This window comes from Pipistrellus hanaki, assembly GCF_964339955.1.
Source record: "Pipistrellus hanaki genome assembly, chromosome: 6".
In the NCBI taxonomy this organism is placed as follows: domain Eukaryota; kingdom Metazoa; phylum Chordata; class Mammalia; order Chiroptera; family Vespertilionidae; genus Pipistrellus; species Pipistrellus hanaki.
Genome location: NC_140508.1, coordinates 74121354 through 74143589, shown reverse-complemented (window position 1 = coordinate 74143589; position 22236 = coordinate 74121354). Strand labels below are relative to the sequence as shown.

At 55.2% G+C, this 22236-nt stretch overlaps 1 protein-coding gene across 5 annotated transcripts in view; it reads right to left on the bottom strand.

Annotated features, from left to right (window-relative positions):
* The window catches only part of ST8SIA5 (ST8 alpha-N-acetyl-neuraminide alpha-2,8-sialyltransferase 5), a 56237-nt gene extending 34913 nt beyond the window's left edge, over positions 1-21324 (bottom strand). The window contains exons 1-2 of one of the 5 annotated variants that reach the window (XM_084888205.1): positions 20224-21324; positions 7941-8048 (exon numbers count right to left, since the gene is read on the bottom strand). In XM_084888205.1, the coding sequence (XP_084744331.1) occupies positions 7941-8048; positions 20224-21047 (932 nt within the window). In that variant the 5' untranslated portion in view covers positions 21048-21324. The remainder of the gene's footprint in view (positions 1-7940; positions 8049-20223) is intronic. The other 4 variants (XM_084888204.1, XM_084888207.1, XM_084888208.1 and 1 more) reach the window with 4 other exon arrangements.
* Between the last annotated feature and the right edge of the window lie 912 nt (positions 21325-22236).

Below are 22236 nucleotides of genomic sequence, written 5' to 3'. Positions count from 1 at the left end.
GGGTTTCAGCAGCACCTGCCCCCTTGGCTAGTGTTTTTACACAGAGCCCACCCTGCACATCTGTACGTGGCAGCCTGATGCTAGACTCTAATTTTGTCTTGTTTAACCCTCCCAGCTGCCCTACGAGGCAGGCATTATTTTTCCATTTTATACCCAAGACTCAGGCTGCAAGGGGTAAAGGAACTTGCCCACGGGCACTGAGGTAGTAATTGGTGGCACTAGAAAGGGAACCCCAGGCTTCCAAGAGCCCAGAACCCAAGTCCTGACTCTGATAAGGCATGGCAGGGCCACTCGGGTTTTCTCAGTAAGCAGCCTCCACCCTCACCACCCCCCAAGGCCCACAGCCCCCTTCGGTGAACTCTGTGCTATTTCTAGAGCCAGAACAGCTGCCGGCTCCAGGCAGCACACCCCCCGTCAGAGCAAACACACAGAAATCAGTCTGAAAACTACAGCATGACAACAAAAAGGACTGAGTGTCTTCCCACACAGGCGCAGAGGGAGGCACGAGGGCTCGGCTACTGACAATGGCAGGTGACAGCTCCCGGTGGTGGAGAGACCGGCTCGGCCCCCTGCCTGGACCACGGCCCTGTCTGAGCCACGGTTTCCTCATCTGTCCACAGGGATCCCTGGGCTGTTTGGAGATATGAGAACTGAAAGCTAAAGAGCCTGATGTTGTGAGTACAACCCGTGTTGGTCTTGTGACGGATCTGCTCCCAGCACGGGCCTCGTTGAAGTGTCACCCCTGGCCTGGGGTGGGAGCTGGGGGTCAGGGCAAAGCCCAAGGTGACACTCCTCCCTACCCCCACCAGCAGTTCTGCAGGGCCTCACGTCACATGTCTGGCACATTTCCTGCAAGAGCACATATTTGGGGGCCTTATTTTGGGCCCAGCGCAGGGAGCCCCGACAAGCTCCCCTTGTAAAATGCAGCTCACCAGCCATGGGCCTCTGGGTGTCGAAAGTCAGTTCGATCCCCTTCCTCAGGCACATCGTCCTACTGCTCCTGGGCTTCCCCACCGAGCCCCAGGCGCCCACCCCAAGAGCTGCATCCCAGAGGCCTCTTTATTTTTTTTTTTAAAAAAAAGTATAGTTGTATTGATTTCAAGAGGGAGGGAGAGCTAGAAACATCAACAATGAGAGAGAATCATTGATCGGCTGTTTCCTGCACGCCCCACACTAAGGATCAAGCCCGCAATCCATGCATGTGCCGAGACTGGAAATCGAACTGTGACCTCCTGGTTCATAGTTTGACATTCAACCACTGAGCTACACCGGCTGGGCCCAGTGGCCTCTTCCTGGTTCGTGGCTCACTTCAGGCCTCTTCTCCATGCTGTGCCAGGGCCCTGGTCTGGTCTTCTTCCTTCCTGGTTAGTCTGTCTGCAATCCTCTTTCTCGCTGTGTCTGCCCAGTGGCTACAGAGCAGAGGCCAGCCGTGGGCAGCCTTCCTCGCCCTCCGGCCTGGCATTGATGAAGGGGGTGTTGGCTGTGCACAGCCACATGAAGTGGAAGATGGTGACAGCCCCGGGTGCCTTACTTTCTGAGCCCCTTACGCTGGTTATGGGGTGAGTGTTTGGTCCTCCCAGCCCGACCCCGACCCTTTTTCTTTCCATTCTTACTCCATTCTGTGGCCTCTGCCTTTGCTAAGTGATTGGCATAAAATTCTCACAGATGGTCAGGGTGGCCGGGAGCCTGGGAGCCTGGGAGCCGTGAAGAAGGAGAGGAGGGAGGGTGGGTGATGGCTGCTAAAAGGGGTAACAGACGGTGTGGGGAGCTGATGTGGGGGGAAAAGAGGGTAGGCCCTGACAGGCACCCATCATCTTCTGATCTGGAAATGCAGCCCCCAAGAGGCAGCATCTCCTCCCCAGACTCCTTTGTGTGTCAGAGGCAAAGATTGGGCCATACTCTACCGGGGAGGTCTACGCAGGGGACCCCGAAGTGGGGGTTTTATAGGTGAGGAAACTGAGGCACAGAAAGATTTATGTAAGTAGTTATTTACCCAAGAGACTCGATTCAGACTCAACTAAGGGTCATAATGCTCAGGGGCCCAGGGTGCTCATGGAATGAGACCACTTAAGGAGCATCAGGGCGCCACAGCCCTGCCCGCACAGTCAGCCTCCTCCCTGTCTCAGCCCCCGAGGCCCACGCCAGGTGCCAGGAGGGAAGGGGAAGCTGTACCAACTTTGTTTGATTTTTCCAGCACCCAGCCCAGAACACTCTGCCAAACCCGAGCCTCCGGATTCTTCCCAGCTGGATGGAGCCCAAGAGCGCTGTCCCTTTATTTGTGTATTTATTTTTGTCCTTCCGCAGAGGTGAAATTGACCAGGAAGGCTTAGGCTAGGCCAGGCTGCACCACATTGCAGGCGCGCGGACCCTCTGTTGCCTGGCCCCCCACAGCTGTCACCACATCTGGAAGTCCACGGTGCATAGTTCTTTCTTTTGGGGTGACCTTGCCACTGAGGGCTCCTCTTTGAAAGGCAGAAATCCCAGGAGCTTTTTTGGGGGGGTAATAATCAGGAAATACTAAGCACAGGGCCCGGGGTAGAGGGTGACACACAGAAGATACAAAGTGGGAAAGAGAATAAAGAACATTATAACCTGAGGAATAAAAAGATAGATACAGAGGCAGTAAAGCACCAAACAGACTGTCCAATTACAGCAGAAAGACTGAGGAGTGTTGGGGAGGGAGGGAAATAGATCAACTGAAGCACTTGTATGCATGCATATAATCACACCAATGGACACAAGACCCTGGGGGTTAGGGGGAGATGACGGCATGCGACAGGGGGTAGGGACGAATGGGGGAAAGTCAATGGGGAGAAAAAAGGAGATATATGTACTAATACCCTGTTTCCCCGAAAATAAGACAGTGTCTTATATTAATTTTTGCTCCCAAAAATGCGCTAGGTCTTATTTTCAGAGGATGTCTTATTTTTCCATGAAGAAGAATACAGTACACATTTATTGTTAAATGAAAATAAACAAAATTTATTACCTGTATATGGTACAGTAGTACGGTAGTTGTCAACACAAATCAGACAAACTGTGAATCCTACAGTATCAAGAATTTACTCATTTATTCAATGACAATCATGTCATCATCTTCTGGAACATCATCATAACAATCCAATTCCTGAATTTCCTGGTGAATTTCTTGTGACTCCATTTCTTTCAGAATCAGTGGACCAAATCTCTCATGTTTAGCCTAGGGGGGCCTTATTTTCAGGGGATGCTTTATATTTCACTCAGAAGGAAACCTGTAAGTAGGTCTTATTTTCGGAGGATGTCTTATTTTTGGGGAAACATGGCATATGTAATATTTTAAACAATAAAAAATATATAAAAAATAAAATCAATAAAAACATACCAAAAAAAAGTGACAAAGAGGAGAGGGGAGACGGAGGCCCTACAGATCACCTTGCCCGTAGCACCAAGGACAGCCGTCATTGTGGGAAGGGAATATGTAGTAATTACCTACCTGCGTCACTATGGCATTTTATTACAGTCTAACTTCCTCTAACGGGAGCCAAAGACAGGACTACCCAAGACGGAGGACTTGGGGAGAAAGCTAAGGAGAGCCGCCCAACCCTGCGTGACCTCCCCGCAGCCCAGGGGGGAGGATTCCTCCATCCAGCATGGCCCATCAGTGCTGGGGCCCCAGAGTCACACTGGACGGAGCGAGTGCCAGCTCCTCCACCAGCACCTGGAAGGGGTGACTCAGTTTCCTCACCTGTAAAGGGGGCAATGACAGCAGCCGCCCTAAAGGTCTGAGGGTGAGGATTAAATGCAGTAAGAAGCCTGGCACACAGCCCCCAATAGTGCTTGGCCACGGGCGCCGCCTGTGGAGGTCCATGCCAAGTCTCACCCCTCCACGGAAGCGCCTCCCACTTCCACTCTGAGCTCTTGGAGCACTCGCCATCTGGCCCACAAACTTATTGCCTCATTATATACCGTCTTGAAACAATTAGGGAATGATTCAACACAGCATAATAAAGTGCTGAACTGAATTCCATCACTTCCTTCCTGCTCTGAAACACGTCTATTCCAAACCCCACAGTGTGCAGTGCACGCTAGACACACACACACACACACACACACACACACACACACACACACAGATAGGTCTCAGCCGAAAGGACTCCGGCCCAAGTACCCAGCCCTCAGCTTGGGGCTTGCTCTTTTCTCCTGTGGCCGTGCTACCCTCTCGCTGGGAAGCCCCTGGCCGCCAACGTGAAGCCGAGCTGCACAGGGAGATTGCTGTCCCAGGAGCAGGCAGCCTCGGTGAGTGGCAGCGTGGCCAGCTCTGCTCCGTCCGGAACCCAGAGGGAAGTGCCCCTGAAGCTGCCTTTGCACACCACCCCGTGCCATCCTATCCCAGACCAGGATGTCCGAGGCTGTGCAGAGCCTGGGAGAAGTGGCCGACAAGGCCAGCCTGCGAGGTCACTTGTGGGCTGGTCTAAAGAGGGCCCAGGTCCAGCCCAGCTCTCTGGGGCAGGGGTGGAGGGGGCTCCTTGCGGTTAGAGGGATGCCTGAGCAAATGCAGAAGGGTTTATACAAACTGGAGGAGTGTTCTCCGTGTGGGTAATGATAGAAATAGCCCTCTGCACAGACACATCTCACAGAACGTCCAATTAAAGGAGCTACCAGGGAAGGCTTCAGGGAGGAGGTCGGGCAGGAAATGGAAACTGTAGGGAGGACAGGACTCTGATGGGGAGCAGAATGCAGTTGGCACACGCTGAGCGGAGACCTTTGTGCTATGGCTCTGGGCCAGGCTGAGTTCGTGCCTGGGGGACTCCTGCCTCGGCTGCCCTCAGCCCCTGGGACTGGGGGGTCTTTTCCCTGAGATGTCCTGAGGCAGGGGTGCAGCACTGCCTGCCTGGCAGGATCAAGTCCACAAGGACACTGCTGCCGTCCACCACCCTCTGAGTGGTCACTGGCCAGGTCAGAGGGGTCAAAGCACTCAGCTGGCCCAGGAGGACAATGTGCCTCCTTTCTCCTCCTCCTCCCCATCAACCTTTCCCAAACTTGTGAAGCTCTGAGAGGGGTACCTGGGAGGGTTTCTCCATCAATTATTGCAGAAGTACATAATCTGCCTTCCTGCCTTCTCTCCTTATACAGCCCTCGCCTCCACCTCTGTCTCCCTCTCCCCCCGCTGCCACGCAGAACCCAGGCCACCCTACTATCTGTGCTTCTCCAGAGAATGTCCTCTGACCATTCCAAACTGTGAACGGGTCTGTGATTTCCAAGCGTATTCCCTGTCCGGGGATTAATGTTCAGAGACAGTGCCAGGAGAGGACAGGGTGTAATCCAAAGGAATAAATCTCTAAGGGAGAATTCAGGGACAGGGACATTGAAGTCTGCTTTCTTACCAATGGCCTTTACCAGGCCCCTGCCTCATTCCTTCTTCTACTCCGCTAACATGTACTGAGCACCTGCTGCGTGGCCGGTGCTGAGCACTCAAAGATGGAGAGGCACAACAGTGGGGAAACGGAACATCAGCACCTGACGTGAGAACTGCCCAGGAGCTTCCTGCTTCTTCAAAGCGCCCACTTAACTAGAAGCACTTGCCAATTAAAATGTATTCCTATCTGCTCATTAAAGCAGTTCCCCTAAGGCACGTACTGGACAACACGTTGAGATTAAACTTGAAGTTAGTGAAGCTAAATGTCAATGTACTTCTTATCACTCACTTCCCAGCACGGCCTGGACTCACCCCGGCTCATGTCCAGCTAGAACCCCTGACCAGCGCCTTCACGAGCACTCTCTTGCCTGCACTTCCTTTGTGGTCACTGGGACATGCTCCTTCTCCTCGTGGTCACTGGGTGAGTTTATGACTTGGGAGTTGTTTGCTTTCCTGCCCCTCTTTATCTTCTGGTTATATATGTGGCGCCTTCTGACTTCCAACTCTGTTCCACACTTCAACACACCACACAACTACACACACAAAACACGGCGGGTGCTGAGCTCCTCAGGAGGTGAAGGATACCACCGCCTGGTCACACACACCAGCCACGAGCCCCGGGATGGCCTACTCCGCTCTGCAGGGTCCTCGCCAGGGCGCCCCCGTTCTTCCTCCCCCACCCCTGCCAGCCTGGTGCCAGGAGCTGCCCTGCCCATTCTGAAGAAGGCGGAGGCTGCGCCTACACTGAAGTAGAAAAATCCCAGCCATATGGGTCAGTTCTGCAGTTTCTCACAGATGTGGGTACTGCTGGGGTCAACCGATAATTGGCATCTGAAATGGGAACTGTCCCAAAGCTGGGGACATATGGTCATCCCATTTCTAAGGGAGTCCTTGGGACAATGGCCATTCTCCAAAAGGGAATCAACTCAGCTGGTGACAACACAGAATAATGATGTCTTAACTCCCCACCAGCCCGACATGCTGGGGTCTCTGACCCTGAGCCCAGCTGACAGGGCGGGAAGGCTGCCCAATCCCTGAGGGAGGAAGAGAAAAGGGGGTGACAGGAGACAGACTGCAGAAAGGAAGTGGAGGAGAGAGGCAGGAAATGGGACAGAGGGAGAAAAAATGGGACAGTGGACCAAAAAAGGGTGGTGGAAAGAAAGGGAGAGCGAGCATAGGTGAGGCAAGAGAGGCAGAGAAATCAGAGGCAGCATTGTAGAAGGAGGGAGAGAGGAGCTGCTGGCAGTGGGGAAAGCTGGACACAGCCCTTGTGCAGTGGTCTCAGCCCCTGTCCAGGGGCGGCTGCTCAAACCGGCCCCCGGGAACCAGTCCCATCTTGCTCAGTGGGTTGGCACTTTCCACAGAAACCTGTCCACGAGCTCTGAACCTTCCTAGGCAGGCAGACACTTGCTGATGTGACAAGCCCACCCCCATCTGCATGGGCAGGTCTCACAGCAAAGAGCCCACGCTGGAGCCTCAAAATTTGGAAGGAACAACTCTGGGCTCCTCACTCTCGCTGTGACATCCCAGGGCCAGAGGCTGGCCACAGCCCCCAGCACACACCTGCGGGAAGACCTGAGCTCCTGACAGGCACTGACTCCGGTCCCGGCCCACAGGCCTGTCTGTGGACACCTCCCCCACTGAGTGCTTATATTACAGCCATATCTTTTATCTTCCAAAGCATTGGACAGAATCGTGCACACTGGGGGTCCCTGAAGAACACACTGCTTCTCTGCAGGGGCGGTTTAGTGTTTTGGTGTCCGTATGAACAGACGCTCAGGCCTCTTTCCCAAGGCAACAGACTAAGAGTCAGCTGGTACTTACAGATGCAAAAATGAAGGAACAAAACAATTTAACCAGCCCCTGGAAACCCTCGCTGGCAGATTCCAGCCACACCCAGCTCCAAGCAGAGCGTGCATCCTGCCGGAGAATATTCTGTTTTCTTTCATTCAACAAGTGATTACTGAACTCCCACTGCTGAGCATGCAGACTCTGAATCACTGATTTTTAGCTCCAAACACCACAGCTGATCGAGAAGAAATAACCACGTGATGGTAGGAATGTCAAATCTCAGTTGCAGTCTTGATGGAAACGGTCCTTCCCCAGCCAAGGTCACCCTGGCCGGTGGGCGGAGCCATCGGAACCGCCTTCACAGTGGGATTTCAGAGGAGCAGGGAGCCCAGCTGCCACCCACCCCTGCTGCCACCCCCACACACCTGGACACACCTGCAGGCTGATAGTCCAAATCCCTGCGGCAGGTATGGACTGAGGCCCCACCTCAAATGGAGGCCTGAGGCCGAGGCTTCTCCCAGCCCACCCCCAAGAGAAGGGGGCCAGTGAGTGCCTACTTGGTTGTGGTTGGGTCCTAGTCCTCAACCCTCATGTCAAGGACACAAGTCAGGACGCCAAGATGCAGTGAGCTTTGAGCCACTGCGCCAAGCTGGCTTCTTCCCGGAGGGCAACTCTGGGGGTGAGTCATGGGGTGGGGGCTGCAGGGTCACCCCGACAGGCGTCCCCCTCCCTGGTTATTCGCCCGGGTCTGTACCTGGAGCTGGAGTCACTGCCGCCGGGTAACTCTGGGTCGTCCGTGACATTATAGAGCCCCGTCCAATTGTCCAGCTGGTCGCCACTCTGCCAACCAAACTGGAGGCCTCTGGCAAGAGAACGAGGCAGTCGGTACTCATGCTCAGGTGCTGGGGGAAGCCTGTCTACCAGAGAGCCACATGCTGTCGTGTGCCCAGTGGCACATGACTTCGATCAGACACTCAGTGGGGACGAGGGTGATGGCCAGCCGTAGGGACAATAATAAACCTTTGCAGGATTCTCTGCTCGTCCGCATCCCCTCGTCGCACCTTTACCGGCAGAGCTGAGGTTTCCCATTGCACACACAGGGAAACTGAGGCTCAGCCAGGTCCAAGTCACCGTGCCTTCCTGCCTCCCAAGTGGTGGGCCCCTCAGTTCCCACCTCTAGAGACCTACCCCACAAGAGCCTCTAATCGCCACACTGTCCTCAGAGGCCAGACACACTGCAAAGCTTTTTCATGAAACCTACGTTTCCAACCCAGGACACACCTCCTAGTTTAAGACGCTGAACTCAAAGCACAAGGTCCTCTTTGCTGCCTCCCCAAACCTGGCTGGAAGGATAGCAAAGGCATAAATAAGGACTGGGCTTGGAGCCAGGGATAGCAGGGGGCTAGGGACAGCCCTGGGAGAGATGAAAAGCAGGTGGGGAGGCCTGCCTGTCCACAAGAAGCAAGTCTGTTCCCCTCACACAACCCAGGAAGCCGGGGTGGTTCCATAGTGCCCTCACTCTCCCTTCACAACTCCCCTCGGACCCTTAGGACTGTGACACACCCTGGCTAAGCCATCTCATAACCACCCAACCAGACGTTAATATTTATGTTCCTACAAAATGCTTCACCAGAGAGCGGAGTCGGAGAACAGAAGGGGAATGAGGGAAGCTGGGGAAGCGAGGGTGTGTGTCCTGCCTGGCAGGGTAAGTGCCTGAGTGGCAGTCGCCTGCTGCCAGTTGGAAAGGTAGGAAGAGAGTCATTCCTTCCCCCCCCCCCCCCCCCAATAAAATGGCTCTGCACTCAGGTTCCCAAAAGGTGCTAGAAATTCAGACTTCACTCTCCCAAATTCTCCACGCTGACCCACTCATTCAAGCTTGAAACACACCGCCGCAGCCTGGCACCCCCAGGGCAGCCCCCTCCTTATAGCATCTTGCTGGATCCTGACCTTAGTCCAAAGAGGGAGACAAAGTGGGCCTCACCCATAACAGATGAGGAAACAGGCAGACAGTGGGAAGTGGCCGCTCAGCCAGCTCAGGACCTGGAACCCAGGAGTCTTGACTCCCAGTTCAGCTCTCTGGCTAGGAAAGTTCTGGCTCCCATCCCACACAGCACCCCTTGGGGTCCCTCAGCGTGGCTGCTAGGTCAGTGGCCTCAGCTGCCGCCTCACACACCAGAGGTGCCTACCATTGCAAAGGCCCCACAGAGGGAGCCTAGGTGGGAGCCTTCGGAGCTCGGCCTGCTCCACCCCGTCCCTCCCACTCCACAAAGCATGCAATAGAAATGCAAATGACTGAGTTGCTATGATTACAAGGATAACCTTGTAATCATAGCAAGTTTGGCTCCGTTTGAAAAAGATAATAACAAAAGAGGAAAATCATTCACAAAACATCAGTATTTACCTTTCCTTGGGGGAGATAGAGGGGGTTAACCTATTGCATTACTCACTTGTATCCTCTCTCCCCTGGTCCAAGAAGGGAGCTCAGCTTCATTACCCCTCTGACTTCAGGGCCATGGGGGTGTTGGGGCTGAAAGAAGCCCTGCCAGGCCGTTCTAAAGGGAAGCAGGAGGCCTTCGAGCCTGGGGAGGACTGGGTGGGCCACAGCTGAGCAGAAAGTTCCTCGGGCCCAGGAAGCCCCTTGGTTGTGGTGGCTTGGGGTTCTTCTCCTAGGACTCCCCTCAAATGGACAGCAGGACCCATGGAGACTAATGCTTTGGGACCTCAGGAGGCTAGACCCAGGGCTCTAGAAGCCTCCAGAGAGCAGTGAGCAGATTGGCTGAGGCTGGGGTGGCCTGGGAAGTCCCCCCAATCTCTGTTCCTTAGGAGCCTCCATGACCTTCACAGGACCTTGAGGGGGGGGCGAGGGAGAGGGAAGGCTCCTCAATAATGACAGACCAAATTTCCCACCAGCTGGTGGCTAAGGTTTGGTCTTTTTCTTCTTAATCAAAAGAAAAGGAGGCAATGAGCCATTTCTTTCAAACCGAGCTTGCAAAATGAAATGCATAAACATGCTTCTATTATTAATCAGCAAATCACTTTGCATTGTGCCTCACAGCTGACTGAGGATATCTTGGCTTTATCCATTCGTGCTATTTTTATTTTATTATATATGTATACATATCAAATATTCATTGTGTTGTATTGGTCTAAACTTATCGCACAGCCATGCCAGGCTGGGGGCTGGGGTTCAACGGTGAGCAAACTACCAGGAGCCCTGCCCCCGGATGCTCAGTTTCTACTGGAGGGAGACAGATGTAGCAATCAGGAACTAAGAGGCGACAGGATGTGTGATGGGTCAGATGGTGGAAATGCTGCGGGGGGGGGGGGGGGGGGGAAAGGAAAGGGAGGCAAGGGGGGCAGGCATTTGGGGTGAGTAAGGGGTGCTGCTCCACATAGGGTGGGCTTCTTCCTGAGAAGGTGCGTCTGAGCAGGACACCAAGTGGCTGATGCGCCCGGAGGAGGATAATCTGTTGCAATGGCCCTGGGCGAGAATGCGGCTCATTCTGGGGCTGGCAAGATGCTGCGGGCAGCTGGGGCTGGGTGGGTCAGGGGCAGCTGGCAGGTGATGTGGCATCAGTTCAGAGATTCAGCGCCCCCTTCCTGTGGTCCCTCAAAGCCATCTAGGAGGGAGGTGGGCCCCATCTGCTGAGGAGCACCTGGGAGTCTAGTGCTGGGCCCTTCCTGGGACACCCAAACTGCTCTCTTCTGCCTCCCACAGTGCTCTGCCCTCTCCAGGCCACAAGGGGGTGGAGGGGCGCAGGGGACACCTGGCAGAGACGGTGCTGGGACCTGCCCACCCAGGTCAGAGCGGAAAGGCCCGCCAGCTGGGACACCTTCTCAGCAGGATGAATCGGCACAGTGACCAGTTCCACGTGCCCCTGCCTGTCCTGGCTCCTGACTCACTGGTGACTCATGATTTCCCTGAGAAGCATCAGATACTAACATCCCCCCGCCTCCTGTCCGAAGAACCTCAGGGGGAAAGGGAAGTGGGTTCATCCACAGGATTCACCTATGGGGCCCTTCATTTGGGCAACAGAGAGGATGCTGAGTGAGGGCCTCCTGGGGAAGAAGAGGAACAGGCTGGTCCCCACACTCTCCATCCCCAGAAGGGAAAGGAGGAAGGGCAGAGCAAGTGGCAGGCCCTGTAGATGGGAGAGTCTACAGGCAGCAGAGGACTGGCTTCTTTGAGAGACCCCGGCCTGCAACCAAGGTGCTGGTGAGCAGACGAAGCCACCCCCCCCCCCTCCTCCAGTTCTAAGGCCTGTGGCTACTAAGTGGCTGGGGCAGGACTCCAGGGGAGTCCAGAGCTGGCAGTGTCAGGGTGGAGCAGGAATGGTGCACACAGGGGCACACAGCCATGGGAAGGGTCCAGAGAGAGAAACTGGACAAGCTCCAGGCACAGCTCTGGTACCACCTCCCCAGACCCTGCCTCTGCACCCCAGAGGAACCTGGGCCCCTCCCCGTAGGCCAACCTCCCAACAGTCCAGCTCCCTGGCCTGACATCCCAGACCTGCAGTGCCTGCCCGATCTCCCCTGGGGCCAGAGCCACACGCGTGGGCACCCAGACCATCCACTAAAGCCAGGCCCCTTCCAGCTGCTCTTTGTTAAATAGTTAGTCAACATCGATGAGGCGCACACACCAGCCTTCCAGCTGTCCTCTGGCCCTGGGGCCCAAACTGTGATGGTACCTGGCTACTCACCACCCTGATTACTGTCTCTTCTGAAACCTACAAGATTTATAGTCTACGCCACACAACTATGAACATATTTGAACTGTCTTACGTATTTTTCATATTTGTCTCTTTCAGTGTTCTGGAAGTTCCTCAAAGACAGGAATCATAGCGAATAATTCTTTAGTAGCATTCCCTCTTCCCAGACACAAAGCTGAATGCTCCTTGGTGTTTAGAGAAAAGCTTTGGGACTCCCTTTGTACACATCCATTCATTCAACCATGAATGTCAGGCATTGTGCTAAATCCTGAGAATTCAGGAATGAATACAACATCTCTTACAAGGGCCTTACAAGCTGTGTGGCCTTATACAAGTTACTCGCCCTCTCTGAGTATTAAGTGAGGATGATCATATCTGTTTAAAAGGACTATGGTGAGGATTAAATGAAATAATCCTCATTCAGGATTACCTGCTTAGGTCAGAGCCTGGCTCATGATCTCTTACTGGATGTTAATAATTAATATTTTTACCTGATGAATCCGTCACATGTATGTGGGGATTGGGGTGGAGCAGGGGAATCCTTACACATAAAATTAAGGGCTAAATTAGAGAATTACTGGGTGGAAGATTATTAGATGAGAAGTGAATGGGCCTGGATAAGTCAAAGAGGAGAAGCCAGATCCTCTAAGTCTTAGAGTCTTAGAGTCTAAGAGGTAAACATTTCCAGAAAGTACAGATGTCAAAAAGAAACAGCCTAGAAAGAAATGGGCAAAGGAACAGAGTGAGAGGGCAGCACTGTGTCCCTGGGAGACGCTGGGGAAGGGACAAGAAGCTACTATCTACCACTAGGGTCAGTGAGCAAGCAAGGCTCCCAGGGTACAAATGAGGGCGGCCCCATCTCAGACTCAGTTTGACATGCTTGACAGGGTCAGCACCCAAGAGGGAGCCTCCTTCAGTTTTGTCCCCTTTTGGTGCCTTGCTGCCTCCCCCTTATCCCAGCCCTGCAGCAGGTACTCGGTAAAAGCTTGCTCTGACCAGCAAAACTGTTGTTCAGACAGCATAGGACACACCCCAGGTGGCTGTCAGCTCAGCTCCTTCCTCCTCTCTAGGGCACCCTCCCAGACCGGACCCACCTCTGCATCCATCCTCCATCCCATGGTCCCCATCTCCAGGGCTCTGTTGTTTCTCCGGGCGGTGGGACCGAAGTCTCTATCCCTGGTGGGGGACATTGGCTTGGTGATGACGGCACTTGGAATACATACTTTGGACATAGCACCAAGTCAGGTTGTACTTTTCCTTGACCCAGTTTCTTAACCTCAAGTCTCAGGCCAGCACGCAGGCGGCCCAGATTGGCGCCCGGGAGGCGCAGGAGAGGAAGGTGAGGGAAGACAGCACACCGTACCGGACAGTCCGCTCTGCAAAGGCGGACAAATGTCCAGCTCAGCTCCTGGCCTGTGAAGCCACACAGAAAGCAAGAGGGCAGCGCTGTGCAGAGGTGCTGAGTCCTAGGAAGCCAGAGCCCGAAGGACACTGTGGGCTGGGGACCGGAGGAGAAGCAGGATTGGACTGGCAGAGAGGTGGCTGGGAAGCCATGCAGTGGGGACACTGGGTGGGTAAAGGCACAGCCTCAGGACAGCCGTGCTGTAGGTCCGAGACCCCTGCCTGGCTGACAGCAGCGATGCCCTCCTTAAAGAGTGGGGCTCAGGCCCAGACTGACCCCAGGAGTGAGACTTGTGTTTGGGGAGGAGGCACTTCCATTTCCTGCAACATGGCAGATGGAAAAAGCCTCCGTGGCAGGTGCCCCTTCAGGAATGAAGGGTTCCTTCCTCACCTGCCCGGGTGCAGGGAGCTGGCACCCAGCTCTCGGGCCCCTCTGGGAACCTGGGAATTGTCTCAGGGGAGGAGAATCAACTGGGTCAAGGTCACACCCTCATTCAGTGACTGAAGACTCAATACAGAGGCATGAAGGCCTGACTGCAGGGCTCCCTATGGGGTGGCCAGGGCCTTTGCGGGGACAGCACGTGGCTCAGTTTCTCCCTCTGCTCAGTCTCCCTTCTTCAGGTGTAGATTCAAGAACACATCTTACTACTCAGCATGCTGCTCGCATCTCTGGTTGAGGGACTGCTTTCCAGGAACCCCTCAGCAAATCCCCACTAAAACACTGAAAGAACGCTTAAAATGTGTATCGATGCCTTCCTAAATGGGGGAATAATCTGGCAAGGAACGAAGTAGTAGATGAGTTCTAAGCCAATAGCTGCCTTAGGGATCTGCCAATCCCCATAATTCATGCCTTCCTTTTTTTTTTTTTTTTCCTGCACGCTTGGCCTCTAGTTTTATTTTTTATTTTTTTATTTTTTATTTATTTATTTATTTATTTTTTAAATCAATCTTTATTGTTCATATTATTACAAAGGTTCCTCATTTCTTCCCCCCTCCACCAGGTTCCCATCCCACCCTCTGCCCCCTCCCCATCCCCCATTGTCCTCATCCATAGGTGCACAGTTTATGTTCAGTCTCTTCCTCCCTCCCTTTCCCCGATAGTAAATCCCTTTTCAGATAGTAAATCTGTTACTTAGCATTTTCTCATATCAATAATACCTCCACATGCCCAATGATACACTTCACACAAAAGACATTTCCAAATAGGTCAACCAGCCTCATCCAGGCCCCACCCAAGGCACTCACAGATCAACACCCCAGCGCTATACTAACTCAACACATCCAGATCTAAGCCTTCATCACTTGATTCAGCAGACCCTCAAGTTCCCGCAAAAGTTTCCAGCCATGTCTGAGAGGCAGCCGTGGGCAGGGACAGGCGAGGAGCGAGCTGTTTTGGGCCTGGCTGCTCCGGGCCTGGCCTCTGTTGCTCTGGTTCGTTCCACAACCAGCTGCTCCGGGTCTGGTCACTGCCGCTCCCGACCTAGTTGCTCTGGACTTGGCTGTTGCTGCTACAGGCCTGGCCGCACCCGACCCGGCTGCTCTGGGCCCGGTTGCTCCGGTCCCGGCCACTCCGGGCCTGGCCGCTCCCAGCCCGTCAGCCGCTGCTCCGGGCCTGGCCGCACCAGACCCAGCTGCTCCGGGCCTCGCCGCTCCCAGCCCGGCAGCTACTGCTCCAGACCTGGCCGCTCCCAGCCTGGCAGCTGCTGCTCCTGGCCTGGCCGCACCAGACCCGGCTGCTCCGGGCCTGGCCGCTCCCAGCCTGGCAGCTGCTGCTCCGAACCTGGCTGCTCCCAGCCTGGCAGCCGCTGCTCCGGGCCTGGCCGCACAAGACCCGGCTGCTCCGGGCCTGGCCGCTCCCAGCCTGGCAGCCACTGCTCCGGGCCTGGCCGCACCAGACCCGGCTGCTCCGGACCTGGCCGCTCCCAGCCTGGCAGCTGCTGCTCCGGGCCTGGCCTCTCCCAGCCTGGCAGCCGCTGCTCCGGGCCTGGCCGCACCAGACCTGGCTGCTCCGGGCCTGGCCGCTCCTAGCCTGGCAGCCGCTGCTCCGGGCCTGGCCGCACCAGACCCAGCTGCTCCGGGCCTGGCCGCTCCCAGCCTGGCAGCCGCTGCTCTGGGCCTGGCCGCACCCGACCCGGCTGCTCCGAGCCTGGCCGCTCCCAGCCTGGATGCTCCATGCTTGGCTACTGCTGTTCTGGGCCTGGCTGCTCCCAACCCGGCTACTCTGGGCCCGGCTTTTCCGGGCCCGGCCACTCCGTGTCTGGGTGTTCCTGGACTGGCCACCCTGGGCTTGGCTGCCTCTGCCTCAGGCCTGGCTGCCACTGCCCCAGGTCTGGCTGCTCCAGTGATGGCCGTTGATGCTCTTGTTCTGGCTGCTGCTGCTCTGGGGCCTGGCCACTGCTGCTCCAGGCCCAGCTGCCACTGCCTTGTGCCTGGCCACTCTAGGCCTGGTCGCCGCTGTTCCAACATTCTGTCCCTTTTTTCTCTTTTTTTTTAAAAAACATAAACAACGCATTTATGTTGCAATGTTGGCTGGTGCGTTGAGTTCTGACTTAGTCTTTGATTTTTCAAGATCTTCTTTGTATTCTTTCTTAAGTAATTTTACTATCATTTGCTCTCACTTGATTTCTTCACATTGAGAACTTCTTTGGTTTCTTCCTCCTTGTCCTGGGAGCTCAGCAGGTTGGCCTGTGGCACCCCTTTGTTCTCCGCAGGCTCCTGTGCTGCTTCAGCCTGTTACCGGGGTCGGCGCCGCCCAGGAAGCAGCCCCAGGCCTTGGCTCTGTTGCCCGTGCTCAGCAGTCGAAGGCTAAGGGGCACCCCCCCCCCCCTGGGGGCCCCGTCGCCCGGCTCCTTGTTGGCGCCCGGCTGGCCGGTGTCCGGCAGGGGCTCCTGCTCCTTGTCGCATTCCTCCAGTCTGGAGCTTTCTTTCTCCCTCCCACTAGGGGAGTCCAGGATCAGAGTCAACAGACTGTCCTCTGCGCGCGGTGTGCGCGACTCCGGGGGCTCGGCCTTTCGCCGCGCTCCCAGGACTCCACCTCACAGCCCCGTCTCCCCCTGCCCGAGCCTGGGTCCCCAGGGACTGGCCCAGACCTGGAGTTCGGGGCGGTCTGGGCTGAGGCTCAGCGCCGCCGCCGGAGGCTTTGTTTCTTCCGGCTAGGGTAATCCAGCATCAGAGTCAACATTCAGTCCTCTGTGAGCCATGTGCGCGCAACTCCGGGGGCCCCGCCTTTCGCCTCTCCCCCGGGATTCCGCCTCACAGCCCCGTCTCCCCCTGCCGGAGCCTGGGTCCCCAGGGTCTGGCCCATAACTTGGGGCTCAGCGCTGCAAGTTCGGGGGTTCAGCCCAGGCTGGGGGTTCTATTTCCTTCCTGCTAGGGAACGCCAGGCAGCACCCAGCCCTCTCCTCCTCTCCGGCTGTGACCTCTCCTCGCGCGGGTGTGTGCGAGCACGCAGCATGTCTCCGTACCTTAGGCTTTTTTTTCAGCTCCTCTGATTTTCCTTCTGGTTTTCTCCCTCCTTCCTAATGTAGAGTTTTCAGTCAGTCGACTACCTGTAGCTCTGGGCAATGTCCACTCTACATTTTAGTTGTATTCCATTGAAATTGTTGTGAGCTGCTGCGGCTAGGTGTCTACCCGAGCAGCCATCTTGGATCCTCCCATGCCTTCCTTTTAAAGGCCATTATATTATTATAACAAGCAAGTGCTAACCCAATGGAAGCTGTCTCACTATATTATATTAGACAAAACGTCTCAAAGCATTACTAGAAATAAAGTCACTATATTATAATAAAAGATTCCGTTCATTAGGAAGACGATAGATCTAAACTGTATGCATCTAATCATATCACTCCAATCTGCACACACACAAAAAAAACTGATAGGAGAAACTGATAAATCCACTATCATAGAGGAAGAAGATTCCATCACACATCTTTTAAAAATTGATAGACCAAACAGAACAAACAGAAAACATCAGTAAGGATACAGAAGAATCATATTTTTTTAAGTATACACAAAATAGTTACAAAAATCAACCACCTACTAGACCGACAAGCAAATCTCAATAAATTTTCAAGGATCAACATTATAAATACCATGTTGTCCTACTACAAAGCATTTGGGTTCAAAATTCAAAAAGATAAGTAAAGCCCTAGCCAGTTTGGCTCAGTGGGTAGAACGTGGGTCTGCAGACCAAAGGGTCTCGGGTTTGATTCTGGTCAAGAGCATGAACCTTGGCTGCAGGCTCCTCCCACGCTGAGCCCTGGTCAGGGCTCATGCAGGAGGCAACCAATTGATGTGTTTCTCTTACATCGATGTTTCTCTCTGTCTTCCCCTCTCCCTTCCACTCTCTCTCTCTCTCTCTTAAAAAAAAAAAAAAAAAAAAAAAAAAGTCAATGGAAAACTATCCTTGAATGAGGATTAACAACAACAAAAAGATAAGTTTGTTTTTTTTTAAAGGAAGTATTTGGAAATTTTAGAGCATTTCTAAACTTATGAGTGAAAAAAAGTTAATAGAAATTAGAAAATACTTGAAATTCAAAATAATGAAAGTACTTCTTGTATTTACTATGTGTATGACCTTGAACAATTACTTAGCCTCACTGTGCCTTAGTTTCCTCACCTATAAAATGAGAGCAGTAATAGTATCCATTACTTGTTAGAATTCACTTGGACCAGGACCTGGCATGTAGTAATGCAATATAATTCTGAGTTGTTATCATCATTATTTCAAAATTGAATGGCTACAACTAGAGAACTATTTAGAGGACATCGCATAACCTTACAAATTTGCATTAGAAAATAATGAAGACTAAAAATTAGAGAGATAAGCATCCAACTTAAGAAGTTAGAAAAAGAACCGGCCTCAGGGTCAGGGTGGCTCCATGAAGTACTAACCAATGGTGAGGCCAAGTGCTGCAGTGTGGGTAGGACCACACATGGAAGAGGTGAGAGGAGGCGGTGCCACATCTCTGCGCCTCTGCTGCCGCCTTCTTTAGTTCTGGATGTGCCCTAACCCAAGCTTATCCTTCCCTCAAGGACCCACTCAGGTTCCACCTCCTCCAGGAAGCCTACCCTGACTACTTCAGTCCAGTCGTGCCTCCCTCCTCGGACATTTTAACACTTGCTTCATAGCTGTCTCGTGTGGTCATTTTGTTTCCCCAAACAGAATTCAATCCCCCTGAACACCAGGACCACATCGTTCTGGCACTCTTCCAGAATCAGGCACATATAGGCTTTGCTCGCTTCATTGGATTAACCAGGTCCCTGGAGTAAGGCCAGGGGAGGTGGCGTCTGAGACCTAGGGGCCCAGGGTCTCTGTGTGAGGGAGGATGAGAACAACTGGAATGCCCACTGAACCCCGAGCAGCTAGCACATCCACCAGGACCGGGGAGGGTTTGCCAGAGCAAGCAATAGCAGTTGAATTGACATTTGCCGTGGTCACTGATATTCTCCCACTTTTGATAAGATGGCAGGGATCCCTGCAGCCCCTTGGGTTCTGGGTAGGTGCCAGCAGGGGGCAGGAACCCAGAGCCACCCTGCTGAGGAGCAAGTGCAGCAGGGGAGGGCTGCAGCGGGCTACGTGGGGCCCTGCTGTCCTTGACCACGGACATGGTTAGAGGGAGGGGGCAGTAACCAACTGAGCAAGCAGGCCCAATGGGCTCCAACAAGTCAGGACATTCTCGGGAAATGTCCTTTAAAGCCACAGCACCATGCTCTTCACCTGCCCCCCACCAGGAAGAACACTGCCTCCTGCCTCGGACAGACCAGAGCAGTGGCGGTCTGGAAGCAAATGTCCAGACAAGGGACCTCACATCCCCAGCCCTGGTACATGGAAGGAGGTGGCTGGCTTTCCTACTGGCACCAGGGTCTCGGCAGCAGCCTCACTCTCCCACTCCCACGCGGGCAGCCCAGAATGGGGGCCACAAATGATGAAAAGAAGAATTGTTGTATTACTTGGAAGTTTAGGGGAGAAATGGGATGTTTACACCTCGAGAGAGGCGTGTTGTTTTCTATCAGCCTGGGGGGGGGGGGGGGGACAGTGAGCAGTGAGCGTGCGGAGACACTGGCCGCAAAGGAGAAACCTCCAGCAGAAAGGAGAGTGGGGCTCTTTGCAAAGGAGGTTCTGAGAGGGGCTGGTTCCCAGGCCCTGAAACCAGGCGGAGTCACTAACCCTAAGCTCTCCTCCTCAGCAGGCAGGGCAGAGCGGGCCTCAGCCTCCGTGACAAGTCCCACTGCTCTTTCCCTTAATGGAGTTTGCTGATGGATTAGGGGATCAGGGAGGAGGAGGATGCAGAGCACAAGGAAGGGAGAGTTACTACTGGGGCAGGTCTGACCTTCTGCGGAAGGATGGGAAAGGACCGTCTGTTTCAGAAGGGGTCAGGCTGTGAGTTTCACAGACCCAGAGGGTTCCAAGTTCACCCTCGCTGTCGCATCACATCAGCCCACTATCCCCCGACGCTCCTGGGGTCCCCACCAGTTCAGGGCTCGCCAGGCAATCCACTCCGGTGTTGAGCCTCCCTCTCCCGGGAGCCTGCCCTCCAACCATATGGCATGGCGCTGCAGATCTGGGGGACATCCATCTGGCCCCTGCGGCCACTCGGGACCGTCAAGCGGATTGACCGTCAGCGCGGCCACTCCGAATTCTAACCTGTCCCCAATTTGGCACAAGCGAACAAAGTTGCTGCGCCCCTCGGGCGGGCCGCGCTGGGCAGGCGCTCTCTTCTGGCTGGGAGGAGAGATGCGCTTTGGGGCACCAACCACCATGGCCAAAACCTACCGTAACGCGGAGGTGCCCGGGGCTAAGCGCAAACCCCACGGTCACCCACCCCCGGTCACCCACCCCCGGACGCGCCCGGCTGGACGCCGCAGACGCCACCGGGGCTCGCCCGCGGGCTCCCCGCGCTCCCGCCCGCGCGCGGACTCTCTCACCTCTTGATGTAGTTCCTGCCGTATAAGATCTGTTGCAGCAAAGTCACCAGGGCGAAGGCGCAGATGAAGATGAAGAGCAAAGTTCGGTTCCCCAGCAAGTCCCTGTTCACCGAGGGGTCCGCGTAGCGCATCCTGGCGGCCACGGGCGCGCGGCGGGGCGTGGCGGGCGCTGGCGCCCGGGGTCCCCGCAATCGCGCGCGCAGGGGTCCGGGGGCGGGCTGCACAGGACCGACTAGGCAATCAGGCGGACGAGGACTTCTTGGGGCAAAGTTTCCGGCTGGCGTAGCGGGCAGAGGGGGCGACTGAGCATCGCCAGCACCGGGGCAGCGGGCAGGGCAGAGCTGGCTGCAGGGAGCTCGGCGGCACCCGGGCCTTCCCTCCACCGCCTTCACCTCCACGCGCCGGTGCCCGGCATCTGCCGATTTCCCGGCGGCGAGGGGCAGCTCCCGGTGCCCCAGCGCAGGGCGGCCCCTCCCGCGGAGGTGGCGGCCAATGAGGAGCGGGGCCGGGCGCCGTCCGCCCGCCCGTGCGGCTCGGAGCGGCTCGGAGCGCGCGCACCGCCCCCTCCGGTCGGCCGGATCGCGGTCACCCTGCGCGGCGCCCGGCCCGGGAGCGCCGGGTCCGATCCCCGCAGCAAGGGAGCGCGGAGGTTGGCCTTGGGTCCTGCGGGTGGGAAGTCGGGGGACAGGACGCCCGGACAGTCTGGCTGTCGGGCGTTGCAGAGGGGGAGGGGAGCCGGGTTTGAACAGTAGAATTAAAAAAAAAACGGGGCAGGAAAGGAGAGGGAGGCCGGCTGCGGCGCCGGGCTCGCTGGAGGGGAGCATTTGCACGCGGCGCGCCGGGCACTGAGTCACCGCGGCCTGGGCACCGTGCTCGCGGGGAGGCTTCTCTGGAGGATGCGGAGCAAGGTCAGCCCTTCAAGGACGCGCGCGGCTCCTGCATGCTGATGGCCCCCGGCGCCCGGCTCCTGCCAGGAGGAAATCCTGGGGCTCTCGCCTCCTCTCCCTCCCAACTGCAGCTCTTGGCTGCTCATCAAAGACCTTGTTGTCACCGAGACACTGGGACCTTGTCTCGTCGCTGGAACCACTCGTAAATCTTGGGCCGGGCAGCTGGCCGCCTTCGAGTACCACAGTCCCCGGAGCGTTACTCAGTCCCTAAGTAGAAAGGTTTGTACTTCAAGAGTGCACACCAGGGAAAATAAACACAAATGCAGAGTCAAGACGTGCCTCTTCAGAAATTCTAACCCCTGAATGCGCTCCCCTTGCCTCTCCCGGCCTCCTCCCCATCCCGCCCCCAGGCAAGCGACAGCCCTGTCATCCCGACAGGCAGCCTCCCCGCGCCTGGGGGTCACGTGCCCGCGGGGCGTCGCCACTGAGCCCTGGCTGTAAGATTCTGGGGCGCCCCTTCCCAGGGCCTCCAGTCTCTGGGGACAGGGAGGGTCTTCTAGAATCAGGTCAGGGATTCAACTCTGATAGCATCAAGAAAAGGAACTTTGGTGGAGAAGTGCCCAGACTCCAATACTCTGGCCTTGGCATTTAATAGTTTCCTCTTTTTAAAAGAACATGTGTATTTTTATTGACTTTAGAGAAGAGAGAGAGAGAGAGAGAGAGAGAGAGAGAGAGAGAGAGAGAGAGAGAGAGAAACATCAATGATGAAAGAGAATCATTAATGGGCTGCCTCCTGCACACCACACACTGGGAAGGGAGCTTGCAACCCAGGCATGTGCCCTGACCAGGAATCAAACGGTGTTCTCCTGGTTCATAGGTCAATGCTCAACCACTGATCCTCGCTGGCCAGGCCAGATAGGGTTTTTAACTAAAAAAATAAGACATAAACATTTATATGGCCCATTATTATAACAAACCTGATGTTTGTGTCTTACACATCAAAAGTGCTTGCTCTTGCATATATTAGTTCATTAACGCATCCTAGCCTCTGGCTCTCCTACCAAGAAGTCTTTGGAGTCAGAAATGTGGCTCTTTCTCCCATGCATACAGGCAGGGCTGGCTCCCT